General features: G+C 40.3%; 1 protein-coding gene across 1 annotated transcript in view; it reads left to right on the forward strand.

Moving 5' to 3' along the window:
* Positions 1-20,879, forward strand: part of LOC124166514 (tyrosine-protein kinase transmembrane receptor Ror) — a 122,033-nt gene that overhangs the window by 97,305 nt on the left and 3,849 nt on the right. The window contains exons 4-13 of the mRNA XM_046544057.1: positions 3,863-4,193; positions 6,203-6,441; positions 6,834-6,906; positions 7,982-8,227; positions 9,347-9,786; positions 14,542-14,946; positions 15,553-15,906; positions 16,730-16,947; positions 18,047-18,194; positions 18,787-19,055. Coding sequence (XP_046400013.1) covers positions 3,863-4,193; positions 6,203-6,441; positions 6,834-6,906; positions 7,982-8,227; positions 9,347-9,786; positions 14,542-14,946; positions 15,553-15,906; positions 16,730-16,947; positions 18,047-18,194; positions 18,787-19,055 — 2,723 coding nt within the window. The remainder of the gene's footprint in view (positions 1-3,862; positions 4,194-6,202; positions 6,442-6,833; positions 6,907-7,981; positions 8,228-9,346; positions 9,787-14,541; positions 14,947-15,552; positions 15,907-16,729; positions 16,948-18,046; positions 18,195-18,786; positions 19,056-20,879) is intronic.

Here is a 20,879-nt window from a genome sequence, read left to right on the forward strand (position 1 = left end):
TTTAAAGCATTTTAGTTGAATCATACGATCAACGTTAGAACCCTGAACTCTCGACTCTGGATAACTGGACACTCTGGGGAAAATCGACAAGCCTGAAACATCTTTTCCTCACCCCCCATTACGAATTTTTGAGGGGGCTCGGGTCCCCTCAGGCCCCACTGTCGTCGTCAGACAAAAAATGCTGTGGAAAACTGGAAAACATAGTCACTTCCACTAATCACCGCGAAACCTTCGCAAGAACTGGATGGGCCGAGGTAGAGCTAAATCGGATCTAATCCCATCTCTTTGGCTTATCTAGTTCCCATTCTTCATGACTGCATACCCTGCAAAACCAATAAACTTTACCCATTTATGAATTATACCGATTTCCCCAAATAAATAACGTTCCACCTATCGAATTTTCCGTGGACATCTCTGAGTGGGAGGGTAGTGTGAGTGTCCATGTCGGAATCCACGTTAACTTGAATGCGAGAACGTTGTCCCTGGAGCGAAAAAAATCATTTTCAGCCACAGAAAATTTCTACGCACAACACTCAACTCAATATCCCTGGTACTCCCTTCACTGTAGTCTACAAAAAAGAGGAACAACGATGAACTCCAAGAATTGTGACAGATGGGGGTCAAGGTAGGAAAATTAATATACAGTTACTAAAACCTTCCAGGCCTTTCTACTTGTAGTTTAAATGTAAAATTTTTTGAATCGATTACAATAAAGAATGATTTTTATCCGGGTGAATTCCACATTTATTTGAAAGGGCCTTTCAGGAAAACTGAACATCTGCTCTGTTTATCACTCGCAGAAATACATGAATACATTTAGAATTGCTTGGACAGCCGTTCGATCAAGGAAATCAGGCAGGGATTTGGGGAAAAAACTCCATTGCTGTTTTTGAAGGAATTCTTGACAGCGTCTTTATTCTCCTCTTTATTCTATATTCTTTATCTCTTTATTCTCGAGCCTGCACATGTTCATTCCATCTGCTCTCCCTTGCTGAGCTTCCTCTTCATTCGGTCACCCTATAGGATGGAATTTACTGATCGATCTGCTGTCGACACATCCAGTTCCAATGTCAGTGAGCGACCAAAGAGGTGATGAGGGTGATGACAAGGGAAAAGGAATGATGGATAGGCAGTGAGGTCAACAGACTTAGAGGATGGGGAGGGGAGGAGTTGTGATGAGGAATATCACAGTTAGGAGCAGAGGCGTTACTATGAGGGGATAGATCCCCCCAAAGCCTCAGAAAAATAAAAAATATATTTATAACTATTGTCTAGTTTTGACATTTAATAACTGCATCTACTTAAAGTTAAATTCTTAGCGCTAAAATGATGTAAAATGTATTTCCAGGTATATAATTTAAATAATTTTCCCGGAAACCGGGATTTTCTCGGGGGAGTCGCTACCCCAGACCAACCTACATCCTACATCCCCCCAAGCATTTTCCTAGTTACACCATTGGTTAGGAGAATTACCTCTGCAACAAAGGTCTTATAGAATACTTTAGCCGTACAAAATTAATCTAAATAAATAAATAAATAAATAAATTTTCTACCTAAAGTATACGTTAAATTTGTGGTATTTTTAATCCGCCAGTCCACAGTAACATTGGAGGATCCTAGATAGGAGCACGGGGGGAGGGGCTAAGTAAGGAGGGCCTGAGGGGTTACCTCCCAGCAGTAGTGGGGGTCCGAACACAATAACCAAATTATCTACTGCAAATTGAATACCCCAGGGAGTCTATAGCCTCACTAGCACCTATCTGGATCTGCCACTGCATCGTAACACATCCAGTCAATCATGTTTACTAGGTAGTCGCCGTTAAGTACTTGATATCGTTATTTGGGTAGAAAATTTGAAGCGAATGGCAAGCGACCGATTTCCGGAAAAAAGTGTACCTACCTACGTACGTATTCCCACCATCAACCCTGGTCTGACGTAAGTGTGAGAACCTGGAAAACAGATAGCCTGGCCCATGGCCTCCTTAAATACTAAAGGTGGCCATGCCTGGCCACGCCCTTTTATGTGTAGGAAGGGGTTCTGATTTCAAAGCCCTGACCTGCCTTTGTTATGCAAAAGCACTGCAATGGTCAGGGGTGTGTGCTTTTGGGGTTCTCAGCCGTACTACTAGTCGGTGGTGACTAATTGGGTCTTTGTGTACCAGCTGAAGTCTTCTCGACTTCCGATCCCCGGACCGGAAGACATTCTCTTCGTGTCGGAACTGCGAGCCTTGGGTCCTCGGGCGACGAAGTTCCTTCGGAAAGGGGATATGGATAATAGGCTACCGTGGGTTGGACCTGTCGGGCCTCTCAAACGTTCCAAATCCCTGTTCCTATGACGTCACTCTGTATGTAATCTGGTGGGTGCCCTTTCTGGATCGTGAATTGTGATAAGGCGTCGTCAATCGTGCCCATATTTAGGGTGATAGGTAGTGGCGTAGCGAGGGGGATCCAGGGAGGGTCTTTCGGACTCCCTCCCTAAGTATAAAAACACAATTACTTTCCTTAATCATAAAAGAAAATAAAATATTGAAAAATCATGAATTTACATAAGATTCTGTTGTAAAATTAAGTTTTTTTTCGATTATGAAAAGTATTAAAATTAGTTTAAAATTCTCTACTTAGTACCCCGTTTTTCAAAGCATTTTTCCCTTGGTTTTGGACTGCCTCCCACACCCTCGAACGGAATTCCTGGTCACACCAATGGTGATAATAGGTGATGTTACTGCCTTTTGTTTTGTTCCATTTAATCTTTCTGATGAGTATCATGTTGTATTGTCCAATCATTGAGCTGCATTTAAATTATGCCTTACTGTGGCCTGTCATAAGATCCTTATCTTCCAGCAATCCCATCTACCTCTCGGCCAAAATTCCCCTCGCGACCCCACCCTATCCGCAAGGGTCCACCAAACAGTGGGGTCCCTTCTCCCTGCCTCCAAACTACCATAGAGTCCACCTACTCCCTGTGGCCCCACCCTCCTCTCGTAGCTCAACTCCCCCTTCTGCGATCCGTCCGCTCCCCCTGTCCACCCGACCACCTCCCGTGGACCTGTCTATTCCCCAGGGCCCTTCCGCGGTACATACGTACATCAGCGGGTCCTACCTTCGGTGCTGTCCCTACGTACCACTTTGCCCCTTCGCTTCGCCACCCTCACCCTTCGGCCCTCCCAAGTATTCCCTTGTGATCTTTTGTCGGAAGTCGATGATTTAAATATCACGCCAGATAAAAATATAATCCGTTAAAATCCGAAGTATCATCCGTTAAAAAATTGCCGCCAGATAAAAGGTCACGATCCGTCAAATATCCGATATCGCGATGCATCATTCGATACAATCCATTATTTCATGATATTAATCGGGAGGGTATTTTTTTCGGTTATATTTCACGATATTTCATCGTTATATTTTTATCGGGCCTGGTACGAATCGTCCCGATATCAGTTATCGTAATTGCCCATTTTTCATTTTCCAAAATTATCGTATATCGCGTATATATATAGCGGGCACGTTGCCAGTGTGGAGGCTCGGTAGGAGACCACAATCCCTGAGACATCTATCCTCTGTCACTCCATTTTTCGAAGTACATAGTTAAATTTCGTAATTTCTGCCAATAACGAAGTATGAATTTGACTTTTATCACTGAATACAGCTGATTTATTGATATGAACGATGCGTAAAAATTAATAACAAATTATCAGGTAGGCAACCCGAATTTTTACCAAGCATTCCCGAAGCAATTTATGTTAACGTGACTGTTGTAAGGTGAACCTTCCTGGTAAGAATGGTGTTCGGCCGCCTTGAGTGCGGTCGGAATGTGTGTAGCGGCATTATCTCTCCTCCATACACGAATTATTCTCTCCTTCAGTTGCAACCACTAGCGCCTGGCCTTCTTCGGCGCGTCCCCGGATGCTTGGTGCGCCCAAAATGACATTCACTTTGCCGCTGTCGAATGAAACCAAGGAAGCAGGCGAGACGGTGCGAATGCGGTGCGAGGTTGCTGGTGGCGCCACGCGGATCCGGTGGCTTAAGAACGAAGCTCCCGTAGAGGAGGAGAAGGGCCGCGTGTCCATCCGGATGTACTCGCCGTCGGCGGCCCCTGGGGACTCGGCGCCCCCGTCGGTGTTGAGGATGGGCGGGGAGGACCGCGCGCCGCCCAGCAGCCGAAGACAACACCATGATGGCAGTGATGGCCACGGGTGAGTGAGTCGGCGAGAGCCCCCAGTTTGGTCTTTATCTCATGACTCATTGCTAACACATGTACAAGCAGGAAGTTTAACAGTGAAAAATTGTTGTGGTGTGATTTTTGCCATCCATAAAAGTATCAGTAGCAGTGATCGAGTATAAAGCCCCTTCTTCTTGTGAAGGTTACTCTAGAAGTAATTTAGGAGGGGTGTAGACAAGGTGGTAGAAACTAAGGTGGTCTCACTTCGCTGTCTACTTTTTATTGATGACATCACGGCAGACACCTCGCTTAGCCGCTTGGCAGGAACAACGTGCTATTCACGGATTTTTGCTGTCATATTTACTTACATTCTCAAGGATGGGCTAGATATGTCGATGAAAGGACTGTGGGTTGTTGGAATGTATATTTGACATTTGAATTCGTTCAGTAAAATAGCCTGTCATAAACTAAAAGTATATAAATAAAGGGTGATGTTGAACTTCAGCAATTTTTGCATTTACGTACAGATTTGTCACTACTGAAATGAAAAAGTGGAATGTCCTAAGAGCAACGAATAGTGCTATTTCCAAATACAATCTTCAAAAACATCTCTCAAAATTAAAAACAACGCAACGATTTTCATACCTGTGAAAGGATATTTAAAGTCTGTCCATTGCAGCTTTACTAGAGCTGTTAGCGCACATAGCACCGCACAACGCATTCTTTATAATGCTTATATAACGCACAAGTATTGGTAAGAGAGCAGTAAAAGATATGTACCGCAATATTCATTGACAAAACTGTGAATTTTCATGCGGTGCATAAGTGGAGTATGGCTGGGTGTCTGCCGTGACGTCACAGGTCTTCGGCGGGAGTCATTGAGACCACCTCTCCTTTATCACCTTGGGGTGTAGAATTGTTTCTTTGGTTTCAAGCCAGATTGAAGAATCCATTATATCTGATGCATGGCTATCAGCCTAAATAATTATAGTAATTATGCCAAAATAATTATGCTGACCAGTCAGGAGTCAATTGATAGGTTAAAATTTTAACCTGGACTTATTAGGTGAAAATCCAATGCTATCCAGCACAGCAACCTGACCACCATGGGGGTTGTTTGTGTGGTTGGGGTTGAGACTTCTGTGCCTCTCCACTCAATATAGGTATGTTGGCTCATATTGGTTTTGATACACTCATGTCTTGCACTGCTCCTTGCGTCTATAGCCCTTTCTCCTCCATTTCCATCTCCAACTCAACTCCAAACATGTCATCTGCACTAGCCCCAATCAGCAAATGGAATCAGGTTGGTATGGTAGCTATTGTGTTGGCTTCACACCCTGGGGGCCTGGGTTCAAATCCTAGAAATGGTGGTAGAGATTTTTTTCAGTGCTTGCCTGATCCCTGGTTGAGTGCTTTGTGGAGGACACTTCAAGTATAACACTCCATCTGTCAGTTGGGACCTTAAGGCATAGCCACGGCAGGTGCCTTTCATTTAGAGCAGACTAATCCTGATGCTGGGGTTCTCTCGACCTGTCCTTCACCACCCTTCCATCAGTGTAAAAATGACATTAGTGTCAGTCACCTTGTCTAAATACCGTACAATAACCAATCAGCAGAACAACGAAACTCGATGCTCATTGCCATCTACTCTTGATGATTAGCCATACCATATCCCCAAGCACTATGAACTTCTGTCAATCTTCTCTGACATCACTTTTATGGGCTTAGTTTTGGAAGTTCTTTTCATTTTCTTAACCTGGGTGTATATTTTTAAATGCACACAAGATTATCCCCTATTTGAACAATTTACTAATTAAACTGATGCTTAAAATATATCCTGTCTGTGCAATTCCATATTAGCTACGGTCAAAATTATTTTACAATTATTACTCAAGAGTCTATAAGATCAGTGATTATAAAATGTGAGATGGGTACATATGTATATGATGACGAATTTTTTGAAAGCATGTATATATGTTTAAACTCTCCAAATCCACTATATTTTACTTCTCCCTTTAACATGTTGTCATCTGGTTATTTTAGGGTACTTCAGTGGACTGGGGAAGATGATGAAGGTGGTGATGGAATGAACCCTGTTTTTGCCATGCGGACTTCTGTTCAAGGCCAATCTGACTCACCGCCTGCTGTCATTGGTTCCCGCTTGCGCATTTCTCATCTGGAAACTCATGACATGGGCTTTTACACTTGTGTCGCCACTGATAGCCAGAAGAACTCCATTTCTTCCACAGCTGTTCTTTTCGTCAATTCCAACAGCAGATTTGGTGAGTTGTATCTGTATAACTGAGGCTGGCTGGGTCATGCTCTGTGAATGTGATCATGAAGGTTGACTGGGGTTGTTAAGTCTGACCTAAAGTTTCAAGGATGATGCAATAGGTTTGATTGTGTGCGAATAATATTGATTTGTTTCAATAGCAGTTTAAGTAAAGCTGATTATTGCTATTTCTTAACCTTTTCTGATGTTGTATGTGACAGTGGGAAAATGAGTTAGACATCTGAATCATTTGAGTGAAGAAATAATCGAACCTTTTTAAATTGCCGCACTAATCATGTAAATGCTAAATCAATTTAATAGATGGTTTTTATATTCTTTTTTTATACAAAGTACTTTTATATAAATCCCAGTTTTCTAATAAGTTTATTTTCATTTTTATAGGGCACATTGGTATTCCAGTGACGATTCCAAACTTTCCTCCAGTTATTCCAGACTTTCCTGTGTTGAGTGGGAAGTAAGTGTAAGATGCTTGTACATTGTTGAATTTTTTAATTGTATTGCCTCCTTCATATCCCTGGTACATGCGTTCTGATTCTGAACTTCAGAACCACTTATATTGTGCTAGTGATGATATACAATGAGTTTTGATGAGTAGTTTTGAGTGGAGAGAGGGAATTGAAGTGCATTAAAATAAAATTTTTGTGATGTAAAGCCGTTAAATGAAAATATTGGGGGTTGTTATCTTTCAATATTGTAGCATCTGCAGATGTATTTTAGTTGTAAATGGCAAAATTGTAATCATTACATTTTGAATTGGATTTCAAGCCTTAGTGCTTGTTTTATTAAAGCCTGTTTATGGAGGCTTTGGGTACGGATAGCTAGTCAAAATTCTTGAGGTTTCTTAATGGTACCAGTGTGTTTAATTGAAATTGACTTTTAAATCTATCAAAATCATTCTCTGTGATAATTAAAGTAAAATTGATCATGTACATGTCTGGGGCTCACTATTAAGTACAAGAATGGATTACGATTATTTTGTATTCCACTTGATTAAGGTATTAATTGTTAATTTGTGCCATTAAAGTTAAAAATTTGAGATAAAATGAGAACCTTAAATAAATGTATTACCTTATTTACTCGTAGAAGTCACGCATCTTTTTTCCGGAAATGCGGGTGAAAAATAAGGGGTGCACGGCTAATACGAATCCAAATTTTCATGTAAGCTGCACACCATTTTCCCTTAGATGCGCTCATCATGAACATCGCCGCACAAATCTTTGCAGGAATTACATTTATGGGATTATTTAACTTCATAATCATGGTACTATAACTTAACTTTATGGATTTACCAATGAATCACTAGTTCCAATCATAAACCGCACCCAAAAAGTGCTAAGATTTTTTTTCCTCTTGAGCCGGCCCAATAATGAGAGTGCACGGGATACACGAGGGCGTGGCTTACATGAGTAAATATGATACTACTTTCTTTTCCCTTCAGAATTATTAATCAACTGAATATGTTAAATAGTGATGTATGTTCAATGACAATTCCTCATCCTTACCAGAGATCTCATTTTAAATGCTGATAGTCTCCCAGACAGCACCCTCCGCAAGAACAGGCTGCCATCCTTTGGTGATGTGGTGGATGAGTCAACTAAAAAGCATCCTCCATTGGGTCATGACGATGCCACTGCCAGTGGATACTGCCAGTTATACCAGGGGATCACCTGTGCCCAGATTATTGGAAACAGAAGCATATACGTGCCAGGAAATCTCACGCAAGACGTGATTGAGCAGAAGCTACAGAGGGCACTCACCGTCATTTCCCAATCTAGGTGCGTGAATGTTTGTCTCCATCTACTTTACCATACCCGTGGAATCATTTAACATCTATTGTATTAATTTGTAATTATAACTAGAAAGGAAAGCTTAGTTGTACAGAATGTATGACACATGGCTATTTACCAAAAGATCCTGGGTTGAAGTCCATGGACACCCCTCATGAAAAATTTAAATGATCATATAGTACATAATACCTCGTGGCATTTAATTTTGACGATACTGTAATATTGGTCATATAAGCTGTATCATTACATCTGATCACTTCCAAATGCGAATCATATATTTATAGTGTATTATAACTTTTATTTAAAAGAAGGGGAAAGTTCGTTAATAGTTATTTTAGAGGAAAATAACTATTAGCGACCAATAGGTTAAGTCATGGCAGTAGGTTGAGCCTTACAGGCATACAGCACTCACCAGTTTTGGGCCCATCCAGCAAGCAGTCTGATGACTCCTTTTCAAGACTGTTTTAATGTATACTGCACTGAGTTCATGGGAAAACTCACACACACACACCCATTTACTCCCATACAAAAGCAAAAAAGTAAAAAATCAAAAGTTTAGTGGCACTGCCTAGTGATAGCATGGCTCAACCTCAACATATAATTCGAAAACACGTGTGGAATATATGATATGAATTTGGTAAGGGATGAAAGGAAACATATGTTATATCCTGGAAAAGTTTTGGTGCTTCATTTCGCAGTAAAACTTTCAAACTTCAGGAATTAAAAATCCATTTTCTTGAGCAACTCTCTGTTAGTTCCTCTCTGTGTGTAAAATTCTCAATTATATATCAGGTTCTGCTTGTATTCTTATCATGGTGATGGTGATGTTTCTCCTGCTGTGCTGTAGGCATCTTCAGGTCAGGCTGAAGTGGAAGTGACTTTGAATCCCTCCAAGTCACGTGGGATCTAGCATTCATCTATATCTATCATATGTATTGGGGAAAAGGAGTCATATCTACTTCTGCCTGGCTTGAGGATACCTACAGCATAGTAGGAGAAATATTGCCATCACTGTGATGAGAAAGTGGGCAAATCTTATAAAACTAATCCAGTGGGTCTCTGTAAATTCCTTCAGCAGTTCATTTGTATTTGTTTTCTTCTTTGCAGGGACCTTACAGCAAGATGTGGACCCTTTGCCCTGCCTTCCATCTGCTACATGGCCTTCCCTATCTGCCAAGGGGATGAACCTCATGACTACCACCAGCACCACCATGATGCCTCTGTCCCCCATGTCCTCCACGACTCCCCAATGGCACTCATCTTCACGCCATCGCAATCCTCCTCTCCTCCCATTGGGGATCCATCATTGCATCATCATGCTGGTTTGGGCCGTCGGCCTGGCCAGCCTCGCCTCCTTTGTCGTGAAGAGTGTGAAATCCTTGTGGCAGACGTGTGTCGCATGGAGTATGCCATCGCGAAGAGGCATCCACTCATTGGGAAGAGCCTTGGTGACCCCGACTGTCCTAGTCTGCCACCGATGGAGTCTGATGCCGCTCGTACTTGTCTGAGGCTTGGTATCCCAGAAGTTCATGGTCTGATCAGACATGGTAAGGATCAGTCGTGCAGCTAGGAATTAAGGCTAGGGGGGTTTTAGGAATATCTAATACTGGGAGCAACTATATGGAATAGGGAGGTGTTGGTGCCCTCCCCCAGAAAATGTTTAAGATAAATGGTTCAAAATTGTGAGTTTTGCGGCTTTCTGAGGAATATTTTATTGCACCTCACACCATTCTATAAGTAATATCTATTCAATTAAGTAAAATCAATTAAATTTTAAATTATCTCTGAGTTCTGGAGGGGTTTCATCCCCCAAAACCCCCTCTCACTGTGCCACTGATAAGGATAATGACTTGATTTTTTTTGTCACAATAGGGAACTTGCATATATTTCAGATATAATCAAGAACCCCAAAATTATATAAAAATATGTGTTTTCATGCCACGGTTAAAGTTTTTTATTATTTTATGACGTGGTTTGCGATATTTAATGCATCAAAGTTCACAAGAATTTTCAAATACAAGTGAAAATCGAAAACGCCCGATGATTGGCTGGTAGAAAAGTGACGTCATAATTCAGTACGAGGAGGCACGGCGACACGGCCATAGTAGAGGTTGCATACTTGAATACAATAGCGACGGCGTGGTTATGATTCATTTCTTGAGGTGCAGACACGTATCGCAGTTGTTCATTGTGACTTCAGGGATATTATTAGATCTATTTTTTCTTCATTGAAACCGATAGATTGCGGAAAGATGAAGGAATATGGCTATTCTTAGGCTGATCGCTAGCAAGCTTCCTGTTACCGATTCTATCATGATACCAGGGTATTTTTGTGAAACTGTAGACTTCGTCGGCGCCGAAAGTCGATGCCGAGAAATGGAGAGGTAGCTGATGTGCATCTGAAATGTTTTATAGTTCATAAAAAAGTGAGATTTGCATGTAATATTGGCGAAAGCGTATACTCATGTGAAATGTGTATTCATTTGGCAGTCCGGTAGAGAGCCTTATGGTGAACTTATTTTCCACCTCGAAGCTGTCAATGATACTTTCAACTTAAAAATACCTTTGGGAGCTTTCTCACGATATATCTGAAACCTACTCTAAAGACGAGCTCATCGTCATTGCGATCGGTTGTCACTTAAAAATTCCGTATCGGAAATCCTAGAGGGATGACCTTCGACGATGACCGTGATCACCTTCACTCTCACTATCAATGGAACCCGTGGTGTAAATATCATCCCAATCCAATTTCTATTTGGTTTTAACTGGGGAAAGAGCAACAAATGAAAGAACTGCACATTCTTTGGGCAACTTTGGGTTTGACTTTCCCTCAAACACCCTGTTTCCCCTGTGATGCACATCAGTCCTACTGGTCCTACTTTATACGATGTCCTGACAACCTTTAAATGGATCCTTGGTTTATCCTGACAACCAACTAAATGGAAATTGCTGATCCACACGTCTTCTTCTTATCTCCATAGTTTCCAAATCAAGGGCCGCGGAACATTCCTCTTGTGACTCAACTTTTTTTTTTAAGCAAGCAACGGCGTAGAATAAAATCAAAGAATGCTGCGATTCATTTTTTGTGACCACCTCTGGATTTCATTCTTTTTCCATCTACAACTTCCCTTATAATGCGTCTCCTATACAATATCACAGCAGCTGCTTGTTTACCCGGCGCGGCCCCGTTTGGCAACATATTATACCATTAAAGAGTTGATTAACATTCACAAATATCAATATTTTCTTAGATTATGGATCACAGAAAAGTTACAAATAAATTGAAAGTGTTTCTATCAGTTTTATTTTTTCTTTCGGGGTAAACTATAGGACAAGATAATGATTGAATATTTTCATTAATTTATAACAAAATATAAGTTCTAAAAATGCCCAAAAGCCATTTTATTAATCTGCACTGATGAGTGTAAATTATTGTGGAAGATGAATGTTGTAGACTTAGTAGTTTTCCCTAGGTTGGGTTACAAAGTTCATGAAGTTGAAAAACGGCTAATTTTACGGTGCGCGGAGTCATTTATTGCACTGGTGTGTCTACATTTTTGATTTTTTGTAAAAAAAATTAATCAGAATGTAGGATAAAATTTTCTTTAAAATGACGTGTAATTCATTATTATAGCATGCAGTGAAGCCAGGATATAAATTTGCAAAGTACAGCGGCACATCATTTTGACGTCAACAGTATACAGCCAAGAAGACAGCTTTTTCTTCTGTAGAAGAAAACGCTGTTTTCTTGGCTGGCAGTCGAATGCATGAGGATCAACGTTGCTCTTTATTTTCATATTTCCTCCCTTGATTTTAAACATCATGGAATTTTTTTATGTCCTCCCGTAACTGAAATTGAACAAGTGCCATAAATAATTCGAGTCCATCGTACCTATCGAGAAACAAGTATCTCGATTTTTGTTGAGAAGTTGAGTTTTTATTCTACGGCGGCCGAACTATAGAAAAATCTCAGCTTCAAGTTATTCAGTAGATGAAATATGGAAAATATTATTTATATTAAAGTTATCTTCGCTCACATAGCACACGGGTTTATCATTCTGTTTATTATACTCTTGTTTTTCCGTACCGCTCATCCCGACAGACGGCATGCATCGAGGCTTTTCCTCTAATTTCCTCCGTGGGAATGCAGACAAAAATTTTTTCTGAGGTGTTATTGCACAGAGGAACAATGCACCACTTGTAAGTTTTCCTTATTTCAGCCATGTTCTCCTTTGAACGCAACTTGGCTCTTCCAAACATGCAGCTACGACGTTACTGGGCTTGGATCTTGGACTCCTACTGAATTATGACGTCACGGCGTGAGATTAGTGGGGGCGGTATTTTTTAGCCCGCGAAACTCGGGAGATTTTTGGGAGTCATTTTCTAGTGTATAAACTGAATTTTAAGCGAAAAAAAGTATATTGCGGTACTAAGTGTTTACTGTAGTATTTCAGCACACTGTCTATAAAAAGTATGCAATTTCCCTATTGTACTTCCTTTATGGTTTGCTAAATTATTCTCAGCAGCTGCACATTGAGTGGTTGTTCATTAAGTGAGGTGAAAAATAGAGTTGAATCTAATCCACTTTTCATCAAATCTGAATCCCAAACTGAATGTATATAAGATTTTAATATAATCTTGAATATACTTGAAATACTTTTATTTTTTAATGAACATAGTGATGACTAGGTTTACTTTTGAAGTAGATGTCATGCAAAGTGAAAATGAACATGTAATTTTTGAGTTATTTCTTACAAATCATTAATTAAGAAAAAATTATGTTAAGAATTAGTGTATGCATCAGGAGGCCATCCAAAAATAAATTTAGACAAGGCCCTGAAACAAAAGCCTTACATAACATCTAGTTCCACTCACTTATATTCATGCTCTTATGAAAGACTTCAGAGAAGCTTGGTGATTTTGGGGGTTGGACAAGATTTGATGGATTTTGGCGGTTGGGTAGATTGGAGGACCTATCTCAAGAAAAAAATTATTCATTCAAATCTTTGTGACAAATGGAATAACATTTTAAAGTAAACATATAAATAATAAATCTTTCAAAAAGAGAACAATAATAATAGTGTTCCGAGACCCCTTTTCATTATTTACTCACTTAGTTCTGAGTGAAAAGAATAAATGTAAAGAGTAGTAGAGTTGATTCCTTCTGAGGTGATGACACATTCCATCCTGTTTTTACCAACTTCTTGCCCAAAAAAGTTGAGCTTTAACTGTAAACTTGACTCCTCTTAATTTTCACGTTTAATTTCCTCATAGTATAATTAACATTCATCGAATTTGAAGCAAGTGAAAAAATTCTGTCATAATGGAGATGATAAAAACTCTGACCCAAAATTGTGATACCTGTCGTTGCTTAACCCTTGTGTACCAATTGTTGGGTGGAGCCGACAGGCATTTTCATATGCAGGATACCAAATGTCAGGTATAGCTGTCTTGGATTTTCAATGCAACTGACCGGACTGCTGAGGTAGCAATTGTCGGATGCATTCAGGTCCGGCCTGAGACCTAGCTTAGCAAGTTCTTAGGGCCACTCCTCAGCAATTAAGCCAGACCCTCCCACCCATTTATATTTATGATCATCTTCACCACAGGAATCTGTTGTGAAGTGGTTATATTGTCAATTGTTTTTGCAATGGTATACTTTGTTGCATAGTGAAATTTTTTATACTTTGAAATGAATTCTTTGCTTTGTTCTGTGCATATGCCATTTTTAAACTAAATTAGTGTTAAAAATAACGGACTTCCGGGCGTATTGTGTTAGTGCCTTGTGTACCCTAAATTTTTTGTTTTTAATGCAAAAAATCCATTTGAAAATCCACAATACTTAAAAAAATGTAAATAATTCTTTAAGAAGAGTAAATTATTGAAAATCAAATTCAATATTTGGTTGCAAGTTGCCTCCCACTTTTCATGAGTTAGTGATGTCATTAAAGTTCTGGGTATTGAAGTCTTCAGAAAGACCCAATCTTAGATGGAAAGAATCGCTCATGAGAGTGTTGATGACACCAAACCAAATGAGATGGATGTGTGAGGCTGAGAAGTAGCGGAGAAGCAGTGAGCCGCTTGGCAAGAGTTAAGTGATGTCATGCACTTTTCCACGTATAAGGTGACGGATCAGAAAATACAGGTCTCTTTATTTTTCAAATTCTTTCCCAATCGACTATAATAAAAAAATGTGGAATATGCCCATTAAGAACTTCTGGCTCAACAATAGTAGTTTATGTTTATAGGTGCCTGAAAGCTCCACCATTCACAGTTTTTCCTCCTCTTATTTCTCCTTACAGGTGAGGAGTGTTATACAGGTCGCGGCGAATCTTATAGGGGTCCAGCTTCGATCACATTGTCAGGGAGGCAATGCCTTTCTTGGGCAAAAGCCATGGAATCATCCCCAGTCACTGCAGATAGTGGTTCGCTGGATCCGTTGTCTTCATCAACACGTGTCCTCATGCCTGAGGAGAAGCAGTCACTGCTGCCAGTGTACTCGGTGGAGCTGGTCGGGGGGCACTCATACTGCCGCAACCCAGGGGGTCTCCAGCCAGCTCCGTGGTGCTTTGTCCAGTATGGTGATGGTGCTGAGGAGATCGGTTCTGTGTCTTCCTTGGATGTGGATTGGGTCGGTGGTGGGGGTGAAGGGACGCTGAGAACTGCACACCGCATGCGCATGGAGTTCTGCGCCATCCCTGAGTGTGGTCAGTGTCTTCTTTTCACATCCTTGAAGTGGGTGGGGCAAAGTTGGTTTAAAACAACAGCAGATAACAAATGGACTCCATTGCATTCCAAGGGATCAATCATGTAGGATGGGTCAAAAACGTTTCCCAACTAATGAAGTAATGTCACATATGCTTGTTTTCAATTTCCTCTATTACTGCATATAATTCTGTAGTCACTCTGAGGAAGATCAAAATTCTGACACCATAATGTCATATGCTCTTTAGCATGGCCTCTGAAATTACTTTGACTTGAATTAATGTGGGTCAATGTTGATGTCAGCAATCTTCACTGAAGCTTAAGCTTGTTATGGCTCAGTTATTTCTTGGAGGAATGTTTTCAGTCAATACTTGACTGAGCACATATCACTGATTGGCGGGAGCTCAAATTTTAATTACAGGTGGCCAATGTTGTGTTTTTATATGATTTTAGTAGCCCTTACAAAGTGATTCTTACAACTTTTCCCATTCACTACAGCTGAGAGTATGCTAGGCAGTGGTTAGCTTCAGTGCTGAGCGAGAGCTCTGAGCATTCACTGATCTAAATTTGCCCTTTGCTCACTGTTCACATTTTTTTCCCCCCTACAGTTGACCACACCTGGTTGTACATTTTGGGTGCTTGTGGTGGAACCCTGTTCCTGCTCCTCATATGTTTTGCTGTGCTGTGCACACGGAGGCAGCGTCGAAGAGCCCTTGAGCAGCATCATCATGGTGCAGCGTTGCGTGGGATGGACGTCCCGGCAGCTGCCCCCCTTGGCAAGGAGGTAGAGGTGGAGGGTGGTGGTGCCCTTCTCCTCGAGATGAACGCCCTGCTGCCTCCATCGTCGAGAGGGGGACGGGGGGAAGGCAGAGGAGGAAAGGCAGGAGGAGGGGCGAGCAGGGCCCGAGAATACCCCCTTTCCAGCGTGAGGTTCCTTCAGGAGTTGGGCGAGGGTGCATTTGGTGAGTTAGGAGCAGAGTCCTCTAGATAGCAATTTTTTTACCCCTGTTGGTGGAGTTGTCAGTGTGAAAGGCACGAGATGGGGTTTTTCATGCAAGTTTCGGGTTGGAGATTGTTCAGCCAAGTCTCTTGACATCTTACCAAAGAGGAAGAGGGGCGGTTCGAAAAATCACAAAAATAGCCATTCATGGATATCCTGTAAATGTAATTCATGAATGCCGTGCTACCATAGCTAGATCGACAAGTAGCTCTTGCTTGTTTTATAGTGATCTCACCATATGAGTCATTACCAATCACTATTTGTGTGTGTTTCACATTAATCATGCCCATTACTTTTCATAGGCCTTTACCTGATTAATTTTACCTCTGATTAATTTTACTATACTTACTATGTGTACTGATCTGAATCGTGAATATTATTTCATGAATACTTCAGTTCAAAGTGGAATGCTCTGGAAAATTTTTTTGACTTCTGGAACGTACCGTATATGTCTGAATATAGTCCCCCCTTTTTTTCCAAAAATGCCCGTAGTAAAAGTAAAGGAGGGGACAATATTCAAACGCATTGTTTTAACTTTTCCTGAAACTGAAGCCTCAAAATTATGGGGGGCACTATATTCGGAGAAATACGGTAATTCAGTAACGAAAGGCGGGTTGTTCATGCACTTAATTTCTCTCTGTAATTTCTTCCACCATATCGCTTGTCATGAACCGTTAAATTTGTTTCAATGGGCAGTCTTTTGTGTCACTGGGTTTAAAAGACTTTTCATTTTTCTTGCTTGTCTTTGGCATTTATTTTATGTGCTGTCCATTCATTTTGGTCAGGCAAGGTGTACAAGGGGGAGGTGTGGTCCTCAGATGTCGAGAGTCCGTTGCCGGTGGCAGTGAAAGCCTTGAAGGAGAATGCCAGTCCCAAGACAGTGGCAGATTTCCGACGCGAAGTTGAGCTCATGTCAGAGCTAAGGCACCCAAATGTTGTGTGCCTAGTGGGAGTTGTTTCTCGTGGTGATACCCTCTGCATGCTGTTTGAGTACATGGCTCAGGTGACTATCTATGCGCTTCCTTTCATCATGATTTTTATACTTATCCCCTCAGCCCAGGCACATAGCCTTTAGGGGCCCCCCAAAAGCTTTTCCGTTGTGGCGACTACCCTCTACACAACTGCTGAGGAGACTCATCCAGGGACATCTATTCTCTGACACTCCATTTTTACCACGTTTTATTATACTGGCTTTCTTGTTTGTCCTACCGGGAAAAATCTTGCAACTCAAATTTTGACCACTTCCTGATTAACTAGAGCACTAAAATTTTCAGGATAGCTCAGAACTGGATGAAAAAAATGCAATGTTCTTATTTTTTTACTACAATTAGAAGAGCACCTCGAGTTATATTTAGAAATAAAAATTAAATATTGAGTTCTAAAAAGGGCTAGTTAAATCCAATGGAGGAGCTGCAATCACAGTAGGTGCAATAAATTATCTGTAAAGGGAAAAGTATTTGTATATTTGATATAATTACATGTAATTGTCTGCCTATAACCAATGATGAATTTAAATTTCAGTGTTATGCTAATATAGAATATTTAGCTGATTTTACGAAAGTTATGGTTTTCTGATTCGTGCTATAACTGATGAGAAAATATGAATCAGTACAGGCAACACAAATTCTACCCATGGCTAAGTTGTCTAAGGAAGCTAAGTTATGGCTACGTGCCTGCCGTTTAGGAAATAGTACATATGTCATTATGGAAATACATCATTAGTTATTCATAACGATTGAGTGCTTGGTTTCATAGAAATCCATTAACAATTGTCTTTTGCTTAATGCTGTTGAGAGGCATTCTTAATCATTCCTTCTGCTATTTAAAAAAATATGAAGATAATGCACTTTACTGGATCAAAAACTGTTTTTTTCTTGATTGATCAGCAGATAGATCAGCTTGTGGTTGGCAGTCCTTATGACCCATAAAAATTGCATTGTTCATATTTTCTTCTTAGATTCAAGAATTTAAATGTGGACATGGTCTTATTATTTTATTGGTAAAGCACCATGTTCTTGCCCATAATGCATGCTTCTGTTGATTTTAACCCTGTTTTATGTGTGTTTATGCCTGGTAATAAACAGCCAATTTCCTGTACTCAGGGTGATCTTCATGAATACCTAATGGCTCACTCTCCTCGGGCCGAGTCAGAGGTGGTGGCTGATGCTACAGTGGGGGGAAATGGAAGGAGAGGCCATCCCATCCTTAGCCAGCATGACCTGTTGCACATCGCGACACAAGTGGCAGCAGGTTAGAGCCAAGATAATGATAAATTATGTTCATTTAGCACGACAGATTTTAATTTTCAAAATTTGGGTACAGTGGAACCTCAGTTGAACAACCTTCAGTTTTATGACTCTCTTGGTTGCACAACATAAGTGGGTATGTCTTGTTTAAATAAATGTATTTCAATGAAAGTCACTCTCAATTGTAGGACCTTCAGTTGTGCTGCTTTCCCAGTTGTACGGCGTAAAAAGCCTAACCATGTTAATGAATTATGCGTTTATCAATCTTTGCTGTACGATGCTGCTAATCAGCTGACATTAATATCCAATAATTTTATTTTATTTTGCATGTACTGCTTTAGGTCGGAATACATGTAATTTATTCTATCAAAAAGTACTAGATAATGTTTAATTTCTGGATTTATGCCAAAGCATGCAAACTATGTTTCTTTTATTTTAATTATTGTTTTTGAGAAAAAATATTAATCATTAGTGTTCTAAACTGCAAACTAGAATACAAAAAATGTTTCTTTTCATAAATTTTTGTTTTCATCTCCTGTTTTTTTTCATTTTTTGTGCATTGTAAGTTCCTGTTCACTTCTTTTTTTCCCCTTAAGGAATGGAGTACCTCTCTGCTCAGCATTATGTTCATCGAGACTTAGCGGCACGCAACTGCCTAGTCGGAGATGGGCTGTGCGTGAAGATATCAGATTTTGGCCTTTCACGTGATGTATATTCATCAGATTACTATCGCGTACAATCAAAGTCATTACTTCCTGTTCGCTGGATGCCATCTGAGTCTATATTGTACGGCAAATTTACCACAGACTCAGATGTGTGGAGCTTTGGAGTGCTGCTGTGGGAAGTTTACACATTTGGACTCCAGGTAAGTCTTTGCTTGGCACTTTTTATAGGTTAGGCAATAAAAGTATAAGATTAGGAAGAGAATGATAGTCATAGAAATAAAGTTCAACCTGATATATTAGTTACTTATTGAAATCACTCTCCATTAAGTTTCTTTTTAGATAAATACATGAACAAATGAAAATGATCTTTCATTTAAAAACAAGATATTTTTCTTTCAAAGCCATTTCACCCTGTATCAGTGGTGGATACATGTAAGAAGGGTGTGGAGGGCGTGGAGGGCATGCACCCCCCCTTGAGGGGCCACCCACATTGCCACCCTCTGCCAATCTACTTTTGCCAATCTACTTCTGCAATCTTTTCCACACTATTCGTTCGTCTCTTTCGCCAGTCGACTCTCAATTGAGTTATCGAGTAGTTGTACCACACGCATATGTCATCGTATTTTATATGTTTCTGTCTGGCATATAGATAGCTCAACTTACAAGATAAGTCTAAGTGAGTCACGACCCACGACCTCCCCCCCCTGAGTTTTTTCTGTATCCGCCAGTGGCCTCTATGAGGTGATTGTCTCTGAAGAGCTTTGGACTCATTCAATAGCATCTGAAATTAAATGAGGTTTCTGCTTTTTGAAGTCTGTAACCTGAAATAATTTCAGGGCCACATGAGAAAACATAATAATAGGTCCCATTCATGTATACATGAGAGAGGCAATGCCTGAAAATTTTATTTTTATTGCTATATTAATTTGGATGAAGGTGATGATAAGGAGTAACATTGTGATTCTACGATGTATGTGATGCTGTGTGCGATGAAAATTTGAACTTGCATGTAAATATTGACATGTTGACTATCCATCTATAACTATGCACATATCAGTGTTGTCTTGATTTTGTGGCTTGCGGAAGAGATTGTCCATTGACAGGCACAGTCAATGCGATGAGGCATGGCATAATATAAAAGGAAAATGAATCAAAATGATCAGCAATAAAAACCTCATGGACCTTACTGTGATATACAGGCAATTTTACTGTTACAAATGACGGAAAAATGTCTGCAGTATTGGATTACAAATAGGGATGGTCAGATCGGATACCTCGGATCCAAATATCCACGGATATTGCCCTTCATCGGATGCATCGGATCCAAAGTCACGATAGACATCGGATCTGTATCTGAAATTTTAAATAATAGCTTCAGTGAATGCCCCATAAGGGCGGAAAGAGTTCCGGTTCTCTCTTCGAATGCGCTGTCGGATGCGATTCTTGTCCTACTCATGAACCATTTTGTTTGAAAACTCTCACAGAGGTTACGTAGGAGAATTTCAGCTGTGGAAAATAAAAAAGGCAAAATATGACTGGCACATAGTGTGACTCTTCCCAAGAGATTGAACAATCATCTCAGCATCAGGAATTTGAAAATGCATTTGGATCCGAAAGATCCGACTCCGAAAATCAAGGATCCGATCCGAATAAAAAAAATCCTGGATCCGTCCATCCCTAATTATAAAGCACCTAAAATAACTGCAGCCTAAGTGTTAAGTTGTAGAATTGATCCTATTTCGTGCTACATTTGCATCACACTGAAGAGAACGATATCTCAATATTTTTTTGGGAAGGCAAATGGTTTGTTTTGATACTGTCCTGTCTTAAGGATGTGCCCTGTTTTGCCACCTTCAAATTTCTTCTTTTTTTACTCTAGGCCTTCTAGCTTCATTTGTAACTTTCTTTCATGTGCTAGAAATGCACAGTATATTGGATTTTCCATTTTGTAGAGGATATGGATATCTTTTCCTTTATCCACGAGATTGAATAGTGGTTGGAATTCATTGGGTTTTTGTCTTACA

This window comes from Ischnura elegans, chromosome 10, assembly GCF_921293095.1.
Source record: "Ischnura elegans chromosome 10, ioIscEleg1.1, whole genome shotgun sequence".
In the NCBI taxonomy this organism is placed as follows: Eukaryota; Metazoa; Arthropoda; class Insecta; order Odonata; family Coenagrionidae; genus Ischnura; species Ischnura elegans.